General features: G+C 44.7%; 1 protein-coding gene across 1 annotated transcript in view; it reads right to left on the minus strand.

The window, feature by feature from the left end:
• LOC101915418 (bifunctional heparan sulfate N-deacetylase/N-sulfotransferase 3) overlaps positions 1–9,680 on the minus strand; it is a 70,061-nt gene extending 60,381 nt beyond the window's left edge. The window contains exons 1-2 of the mRNA XM_055797202.1: positions 9,485–9,680; positions 571–1,697 (exon numbers count right to left, since the gene is read on the minus strand). Of these exons, the coding sequence (XP_055653177.1) occupies positions 571–1,551 (981 nt within the window). The 5' untranslated portion in view covers positions 1,552–1,697; positions 9,485–9,680. The remainder of the gene's footprint in view (positions 1–570; positions 1,698–9,484) is intronic.
• Between the last annotated feature and the right edge of the window lie 903 nt (positions 9,681–10,583).

Raw genomic sequence — 10,583 nt, forward strand, 5'->3', positions numbered from 1 at the left:
ACTGGAATATGTGCTTAGACAGAAGCCACCATCAGGCTGGAGTTAAACACTCTGCAATTACGTTTAGAATTGTGCGTGTTGGGTGGGTTGTGGTGTGCGTGAAAACACTACCATTCTTACACCCTTTTCTTTATCCATTACTTAGCAACTAGTTGTCTTCCAGTTTCCTTTTGGGAAACTATTTTCCCTATATACTAAGTAGGAAGGAATCCAGAGGTGCCCACCAACCTGCTTGTGGAACTTAGCTCAGCAGGCACTTGTGTGTCACTTGAGAGAAAACAAGCGACAGTAACCAGTAAGTCATCTTATCTTACACTTTTATTCACATAGAGGTACAAGCAACACTGCATGGACTCTCCTCTAGCCTGAAGGTTGAAGGAACTGCTACACCTGGAATCAGAGACTACTCAAAGCCAGACAGACTGTCTTTTTTCTCAAGGCCCAAACAATCTGCATTGGTAGTTACTGATCTGCATCCTCGGTGAGTTCTGGCTACTAATAACTACTCACTTTAAGACAAAAGAAATGGCACTTTGCTGTAACGATGATTAGTTTCTGCATATACTTTACCTGTACATCGTTGGTGTTCATTCTTGTTCCCTCCTTCCCAACGAAGATGTCATCTATGTCAACCAGAATGTACCTATCCAAGGACAGTCTGAGCTTCTTTCCAGACAGGAAAGAGATGGCATCTATGAAAATCAGCTTGTGCAGCCAAAAATTCAAGTTACTGCCGAAAAGGACCCGTTGAATCCCATCGTGAAGCCCCAGGTCATGAATTACTGTGGCATAGAGAGCACTTATAGCAGCAGGTGGTGAAAGTTTTTCTGGTGTCTTTACTTTTGCAAATATCACTGGTTGATAAGCTGTGTGATTAATCTGGAAAACCGCCCAGTCATTTCCAAGCAAGGGACCTTTCTCAAGCTTAGAAGATTTAGTCACATGAAGCAGTGGGGAATGAGGGTTAATGCAACAGTCCTTAATACCCAGATTGCTGTGGACATGAAAAGGAAAGCCCTTCAACTGAACGCTCTGCAAGCTGTTATCATTGCCTTTGTGAAATCCAATAACACCTACACCATATTCTATACAGTACTTATCTAGAAGGCCTCTGTTCCAAGAGTCCATGTTCACATACTTTAGAATATTTTCATATACTATGAGAGCATATTTGCCTTTATTTTTGTCTATGAGCACCGGGAGGTCACCTTTCCCAGGTGCAATCTCAATGTGAAACTGAAATCTGCTAGATTCTAAAATGGTTATTATATCTTGGCCTAATGCCGAGTACTGGCTTTCCACAAACACCAGCACTACAAGATCTGTCCTCAGGGGATCAATAGGCTTCATGGTCTTCAACTCCATCAGCTTGTATGGCAATAGTTGAGGATCACCACATTCCACTTCTGAAGAGATTTCAGAAAGTTCATTTTCCTGTTTGTAGCCATTATACAAGTAGTACGCAGAAATAACTATGCTCACCATGCAAAAAGTGGCCAGCAAAATAACTGTTCTTTGAAAATGTCTGTGAAGTTTCACGATAAAACTCATGTTGTTTACTTGCCTTAGATTGTTCTTGACAGCAGCATTAAAAACAAATACAGATTCTCAATAACTTGTTCCTGTCCTCTGAAATATTTATGTCACCATTGCAGCGCGTACCTCTATCTTCCACAAAGCTTTACAGAAGGTATAGTCTAGAAGAAAAGAAAATCAGAGATTTAATTGAGGCATCATGCTTGTGAAGTCTCATCGCACCTAAGCTAATGGTGAGCAAAGAAATCACTGCCAAACAGAGGTTTGGGAAGAAACAGCTCAAAATTTCATAGTGCAAATTTGAAATTTTGCACTGGTACCGTTACTTCTTCCTGCTCCCATTAGCTGCCATGCGCATCTGAATGTCTCTAAATCTCACAGGCTCCTTACCCTGGAGGATCAAGTAAAAGAGGGTACACACAGGAGGCACTGAAAAGCAAGATACAGCCTCAAGGGAACTTTATGTTTTTCTGAAAACTTTTTTTACCTAAAGATAACTCCAAGTAGAAAACTGCTGACAACACAAATATTGAAGAAAATTTATAACCTTCCTCCTTCCACCCCCACACCCCATTCTACATAGTTAAACAAATTCCATCATATATTAATTTTTGAAGAACCAAGGAGTTCTTTATAAAACATGCACATTTTAACTGTTGTATACATACATAATGATATACTCTATATTACATGTATTACAGGAGTATATTTAAAACAAAGCTACACTTTTTCCTGCAACATTAGAAATAAACAAATAGCATTTAGTGGACTATGTACTGTTTTGCAAATTGTTGGAAGCACTTTGTATTTCTTTGTATAAAGAAAGCATAAAATAATCCAGCCCTTAAATTTGAGAAAATAAAGTAATATATCAAAAGCTAACTTAGAGGCAGATCACCTAAGGATATATTTATGCTTTGACTTGTACCTAAAGAAAGCCAACAAAGTTCAAGCCAACAGTACGATTGCTGTCAGAAGTTTCTAACGAAACAACTGAAGGATGTGACAGGCATAAATACCATACGTTACAAAGGAAGGTTTTGTAATATCTAAAGGGTATGAAGATCTAGAACATGCTACAGTAACTTCACAATGTAGTACACAACCATTCCCATTTGTAAATGGGACTAGGAGAAGCTACGTGTGTAACATCAACATGGTCATTTCCAAACAGCGCTTAATCCTTCCAGGCTCAGTTTTTAGTAAAAATAAAAAGGCTAAAAATAGAGCTGAAAAAGTGAGCATCAAGAAGCTCCAGAAGTATAACCAATATATAATATGAACTTTTCTGTAGAGACTGACAGGAACAAATAAATTTTCTCGAGAGATCATAATAACAAATGATACCTACTCAAGCTCTATCCCAAGTTTTGTACTTTCTAAGGTTTACTAGGTTTTTGTTAGAGATTTTGATTCCTAGAATGGCTGACAACCTTCAGTACTGCATCGGGAAGCAGGTGAGGACAGTCAGCTTCTGATCTGAAGAGATTTTCTGATCTGATCTGAGCATATACAAGACTAATCACATATTAATAAAGGGCGAAAAAGGAGGAGTTGTAAAAAAAAACCCCAAAACAACCAAACAAATGAAACCACCAACCCACCAGCAGCAAAACCAAAGGAGAGGTCCTGCACCTGTGCCACTGACCCACTGACAGGTGCTCCTCTCCCCACACTGTGAAGGTGGCAGCCTCTCACTCCAGGTTTTCAAAAATGTTAAGAAATATAATGGGCTTAACAGCACCTATGTAACTGCCAAACTGCCACAGCTTTAAGTCCCAAAGACTGATCCTCCCAGTGCCATGATGAGCACAAAGTAAAAATAAGAGAGTAGGAAAATGAGATAAGGGGAAAGAAACTACACGGCATCCTAGTTATCAAAACAGCAAAATTAAGCACCAAGAGTAAGTGTATGTAAGTTGCCTCATTCCCAGCTAAGATTCCCTTTAAACTTGCATCTCACCAGAAAAGCCTGCTTTCTGGATATATTCTACTCTCTTCATCATTTCCTCACAGATGCCAGCATATTAACCCTTTCTGTTCTGGGTGGACTTAGATCCAGCCTTGAACCTTACTTGCAACTGCACAAAGGCTCGCATATAGCTTTTAGAGAGAAGACTTGCCTTTCACCCAGCATACAGGCTCATTAATTGGTGTTGGGCAAAAATGACATAATCCCCGTTTTTTAGTTTCTAGGTGCATGTATCCGAAAAGAATTTGAAGAAGGCATAGACCGAGTGACAATCTGCAAGTACCTTTAGAAGAACTCAAAGTACAATTGTAAGTATTGAAATGTCCGATCCTTGTCAAGCTAGCTTCAAGAATATCAGCTTAGATAGCAGAAAAGATATTTAATGTGGTAAGAAGTCAGGTGAAAGAAAGAACTCTACCCTGAATGAGTAAAACCAGAGAGATGTTTCCAGACAGATGATTTTTCATTACACACACAAAGGATTCTTTTCATTTTGCATTTTCAATTCAGCTGCCTGAATGCCAAGAAACTTGTAATTTAGTGGCAAAAATTAATACTTACTGCATTCTGTAGAAAAGCTGTACACACACCTACTTATCTTCAATAACCACAGACCTGGCTGGCTTACCTCACACAGAGCCCAGGATACAAGAGATGCCAGCCTGCAAAGCCCAACTCTTGCTGACAAAAGTACCACTAATAACTTGTTTGAATGACATAGTCAACCATCAGACAGCCTGCAAGCACAATGCCTGTCTGCTTCTTTTAGCCCTAAGCTCCTCTAACACGTCCCAAAATACCCCTATTCTTACAACAGAAACCACCAAAGTCCTACCGAGAGGAATTCCCAGCAGCATGATACAAAAGTTTCTTTACTGGCATATGCTTCTGACAGTCACCTGAACCTGAGGATCCTGTCTGGAGCAGGGAAAAATTACAGTGACCTAAGCTCATGGCAAGAAAGGGCTGATTAGACAGAGTTGTTTGAATGAGAGGTTACAGACAGGCTACAACCCAAGGGCTGCTAAAGTAAGCAGCAGGAGCAGCCGACACATTTGCAGCAAGGATGCAGTTCCTAATGCCGTTCCATGGAGCAGAAAATCTGGAGCCAACCCAGAAACCTGTACTTTTGTCAAGAAAACTTCTGTCATTTTATCCTTAGCTCCTAATTGCAGGTACCTCCTGGGGCTACAGAGTGCAGCTGTAGGGAGGAGTGGATGGAAATGCCAAGACAGATGTGAGGTTTGACTCTGAGGAATGAGGAATTCTCCCCAGACCCAGCAGGACACAGCCAGACTTGGCATCCTCACCACTGAAGACAGGAAGAAAGGGGAATGGAATGGAGTAAGGCACAAGTTTTACATGCATGCTTTCGCCAATCAGCTTGATGCTTATGTAATTTTCACTTATTTAAGGACTGTTTTACATGCCAAGAGTTCAAAAGAACATTGACAGAAAAAATAAAAAACCCAAGGAGAACACACATTTAGTAATATCAAAATAGTTTCAAAGCCTGACAGGGTACAGCTGCTTTCCTAGAGGAACAGCAGCATTTTACTGTAGGCGACAGTACTTGCTAGGTATTCCACTGGCATCTTAACAGTACCATGCTAAAGGAGGTCATCATGCACCAGACTTCACAACTGTATAGAGATCTTCAGTGTGCATCACCCACAACATGCTGTGGGACCTCTCAAGACCACTACAGTGGCATTTATCACAGCTTCAGGCATGGCTTCAGGGAAAATGGTCCTTGTTCCCTTTCACTACCAACAGTAAAACCAGACCAAGGGCGTAATCCAGACTGTATCAACAGTGGGTAAGCTGATAGAAGCAGCATCTCAGAGCAGGACAGTACTTATGGAGTCTTACTTTCATGATGAAAGAACACAGTATTTTAAAAAAAAAAAATGAAGAAGTCATGATAGCTTGAACTGCAATACAATAAAAAATATAATAATCCAGGTACAGGAAAAAGCCTTAAAGAAAAAAAAAAAAAAAGAGTCTAGAAACTCTTCACCAGAGTTCAAGCTCGTTAGTATTGTTTCAGTGGAAAAGCCATGAAAAAGACCTGTAGCTAACATAAGCAGCCTAAGCTCATTGATTCCCATGGAGTCATGTGGTGTTCAGTGAAAGAAAGATATGGTCTCACCTGTATCTCAAAGGACTTGAAAATGGGTGCCAGACATTATACGAATCCAATGTTCCACAAAGATGAAGTTGAAATTTTACCTCCAAAATGATTTGTACAGTATTTTTTCACTGTCTGAAGCAATAAAAGCTGCCTCATTGTTCTGTATCTAGAACCTTATTGTTTCATCTCCACAGAACTTCGCATTTTCATGCTACCATCTGAAAATTCAGAGCAGAACCTTTTCCCTGTGCTGCTCCAAGTATGAGGTATCAGAATACCTCCCCAATGTGAAAATTGGGGATCTTCGAATATTTAGAATATTTAGATTAATTTTTTTTTAACTTGTGGACACACTATGGAGGAGAAGATCTGGCTAAGAGAAAGCTGACTCATGGAAGTAAGTTTTGTATTTTATTCTGAATACAGCAATGCTCAATAACATTCTCATCTACTGCAGAAGCAACTGCAGCCCAGGATTAGTTCACATGAAAAATCTCATGACTACAGGAAGGAAGTATCACCTTATTAACTGGAAGATTTAAAATTCTAAGCAGTACTGCTGGGTAGTCACAATTACAGGTATCTTCAGACAGATAGAAGAAACAGATGTATTAGAATAGAGATCTTCAGCTGTGGGTTTTTTGTTGCTTTTTTAAAAAATTGTTTTGTTGTTTGTTTTGAGGTTTTATTTAATTCACTAACAAGGCAGTACTGGTAAGACAACAAATAATGTGATGAACTCAAACGAGCTGAACTGCACCATAAGGAGCCTGGTGAGTTCCTACCATTTGCAGCTTCCCTTAGTTTGTTGTTCCATCGCTAACCATAAATGACCAAATTCTTGGCTTCTACAAATCATTTCAGCACAATAACCCTAATGGAAATATTTACATGAGACAATACTGGCTGGGGACTTAGCCCATTAACGAGGTGCAGTAAGTGAACATAAAGAACATGAAATCATAAGTCTTGATTTTTGTATTTTCTGGCAGTAAGATTTATGTAATAAATAGTAAAGCAGCGTCCCCAGAAGTCTTCGCAGTCAGCCTGGAACCCAGTCCCTGGGCTCAGGCTCACAGGCAGCCGCTGACGGTCTCTGCCCCGTGAGCGTCATGGCAACCCTGCAAACATTGTGTCCTCCGTGGTACATTTTTTGCACGAAGACTTTCATGGTGCACACAGCTCCTTTCCATGGGGTTTGTAAGACCGGCTTTTCCACACAGCAGAAACACACTGTGTTCTGGACTCAGTAGCTGCAAAGAAATGTGGTTCTGACCATTCAATTTCATAATCGGTATTTATATTTTCTGGAACTAAAAAAAATAATATATCCCTCAGATGACAGCAATTTCAGGTTCACATCATCATACAGTAATGAACAGATACCCAATAGGAAAGCAGGTACCCACATAAAGATAGACACATAAAACTGCATACCATTTAAAAAACAAAAAAAATTATTCAAGTTGCACCATGAATATCAGTAAGATTCTTAAAACTATAAGAAACATTCTTCTTGAATTCTGTTGTGTTAAAAACTATCAAGATTAAAACAATGGGCTGAGCTAAAATATCCACAAGCAAATGAGAAATTGCTCTCAAATCACATTTTTCAAAGCCCAGTAAAAAAAAAAAAAAAATATAAAAAATATCTGGTTTAGCTTAAACTCATGCCTGTGCAAGGGCACCTGCTTACTGTGACTCTTGATTAGAAATGATAAAGTTGTGTCATACTTCTGTACAGACATTAAAATACATTGTTAGTAACAAAAATCCTTTTTATCTAGAACTGCCAAAAAATGGTGCTAGCTCAGAGTTGACTAATCATCAATATTATTCAGCTATATTACATTTGTCTGGTTACATATGCCTGAACATATTTTTAAGTATCTTTCTCCTCTTCTAATAATCCCCATCATTATATTCAGGTTCTGTTCTTTACCAAACTAGCCACTACCACAGTCCAAGCAACATATATTAAATGAAGGGTAATTTTTAAATGAACAATAAATGAAAAATAGACATATTGTTCAGCACGTTAATATAAGCAGTTACATCTCCACTGATTAGAATGCTTTGAACCTACAAGCCTGCTTTGGCAAGCCACTATGAAATAGACCTTAAAGAAGTATTCTGAAGTCATTACATTAGGATTACTAAAATGGAAATCTTTGGATATACAAACGACCTGGCAGAAAGCAGCAAGGTGCATCTGGAAACAACCGAACCTGGGACAGATAGCAGTGCTCAGAATTTTAAATCAATTATGAAAATGCGAAACTGGTCTCCAAATACAGAGTGCTCCTACTTACAACATGATTCTACTGACTGAAGTATTCAAGGAGGGTAACTCAGACAAGCAAATCCAGGCTGAGAAGGAGATCTTACGACTGCATATTAAGAAGACATTTTCAGCCTGAAAAGATGGTGATGAGATGTGAACTGTCAAGGGAAGTCATCGAGACCCTTCAGCATCACATAACAAACCCTGTAATGTGTGAATATTGAAGGGCTTATGTTCTCTCATATACATTTTTAAAAAAAAAATTAGGCAGAACAACAATTCTGGTAGACAGATATGCTTTTTCAAGTCCTCGGGGCACACAGTTTTTAGTTCCTACTGTACCTATGAGATCCTTAGCTTCACACTGTATTGCCTCATGCTTTCCTAGAGAACCTTACAGGACAGGAATTCATGCATCAGGATTTGACATTAAGAGATATTTATAAAGATTAAATATATAGTATTTCAAAATACTTTAAAGGAAAGCTTGGAGGACTTTAAGAGTCCAGAAGTTGGCTTTCGTCTTCACATTACTACTTTAACCTTCATACAATACTTTCTATCAAAAGATCTCAAACCACTTTATATCTCATACTATTTTTCTGAGACAAAACCTATTATTTTTCACCACTCACAGAAACATCGCTATGGAAAGATTAAACGATTTGTCCAAGGTCTTGAAGCTAAACACACGGCACATTCCCTTGCCTGTGCCCCCCACCCACATTGCTTCCCCCTCTCGTTTCTCCAACTGCTGCCAGGCACGAGCTGTGTCAAGGATTAAGGCGCAGAGTTCACCCCCCCTCTCCGAGAGACTGCAGTGGGGATGCCAGCAGTGAAAGAAACGCCGTTTCCCCCACTTTCCATTTTATTATGAAGAAAAAAAGTGTAACCCACCACACCAAAACTTGAAGTAATCCCCTGTGGCACCTCAACTAGCGACTTAAATAATATCAGAGTTCTCTGCCACGTCCAAAAGGGTGCGTGCGGCAGCTGAAACGCGCAGTAACGCACCGCGGCCTCTCCGCGGGATGCCGGCAACGCAGGTCGCTCCCAACACCTGAGGTTATCAATAATCACGGCACTCGGATGCCCAATTGCGCTCCCGCCGCAGCGCTCGGCCGGTGCCCGCAGACACTAGAGGGCAACAGCGTCGCACGGCAGCGGCGGGCAGCGGCGAGGGGCAGCAGCCGATCTGGCGGCGGGGCCGGGGGTACCGCGCCAGCCGGCGGTGTTCGGTGTTCGATGAGCGGCGCACGGAGAGCACCAGCCCCGAACGCGGGGAGCCCCGCCAGGCCGCCCCGCAAGCGGGTCCGCACGCAGCCCACCGGGGCGCGGAGCCCGGCACCGCCGCCGCCCCAGCCCTGGGCAGCCGCCCCGTCCCGCCGCGCTGCCGGCCGGTGCCCGCGGCGGGCAGGAGCCTCCGGGCGGGCCGGTCCCCGCCCCGCAACTTTGCCGGAGGAGCCCCGCACCCGCCCGTCCGCCGAGTTGGGGGACCGGTCCCCGCCGGGCCGGGGGCACCGCGCGGAGGGACCGCCCGCCCCGCCCCGCCCGTTACCTCCAGGCGCGCGCCGCCGCCATGCCACCGCCCCGGGGCCCGCCGCCCGCCCGCCCGCCGCAGCTGCCGCTCCCGTCCCCCGGCGGCGGCGGGCGCAGGGAGCTGTGGCGGCTCCTCCAGGGAGAGGCGCCTGCACCCGGCGGGCGCGGGGAGCGCGGCACGGCACCGCCCCGGCCCCGGCCCCGGCCCGCCCGCGGGGAGGGAGGGAGGGAGGGGAGGGGCGGCGAGGGGCGGTGGGGCCGCCCGCCCGGGGCTGCGAGCACCGCCCGCCCCGCCGCGCCCTCCCGGAGGCGGGGCCCCGCGCCGCCGCTCCCGCGCTTACCGGCCAGGGGCCCCGCCGCGCCGAGCCGAGCCGAGCCGCGCCGCCTCCGCGCCCTGGGCCGCCCGCGGGGCTGCGGGGCGGGGGCCGCCCCCGCGGGCTGCCCGGCCCCGAGCGAGTGGCGGCCGCCGGGCACCGGGCACCTGCCGCGCCTCCTTCCCAGGGCGCCGGCGGCCGCGCTCCCGCCGCAGGCGACCCGCAGCAGCCCCACGCTACCCCGACCGACCTCCCCCGCGGGTCCGTCACCCTCCGTTCACAGGCCGTGTGCCGTGTGTGTCCGCTCCGCAAAAACTAAACACGCCGCAGCGAGCCCTCCTGCAGCCGCGGAGGGAACCCCTCTGGGAAGCGCTTCCCGTGCAGCGCACGACGGTGGAAATCCCGTAAGGTCAATCATATTTTCTTTAGAGAACTGAGGGTCAAAGTCTTGACAGAATGCCAGGTAACGTGTTTGCAGCCTCACTGCTTTGCTTTATTGAATTTTCTAACCTCGTCTTTAAATGGTGTTCGTCCCTCCGGGTTTTGCACTGATACTCTCGCCCCTCCTTGCCGGAGATGGGGCTGCTCCAGCCCTGCGGGTTAGGCAGCCCCCTTCCCGCTCCCAACCCCGTCAGCTGACTTCCAGCCTCCGCACATGGGAAATAAAATTAATAAATTTTACAAGCGCCGTCTTGATCTAACTAACTGCTTCCCAATTGCATGGTGATAACTAGCTCACCTAGCAGCCGACAGTTTAACATGCCAGGCTAACTCCATCGCTGGTGGGGATTTTTCCCTCAGCGT

Source organism: Falco peregrinus, chromosome 2 (assembly GCF_023634155.1).
Source record: "Falco peregrinus isolate bFalPer1 chromosome 2, bFalPer1.pri, whole genome shotgun sequence".
NCBI classification, from domain to species: domain Eukaryota; kingdom Metazoa; phylum Chordata; class Aves; order Falconiformes; family Falconidae; genus Falco; species Falco peregrinus.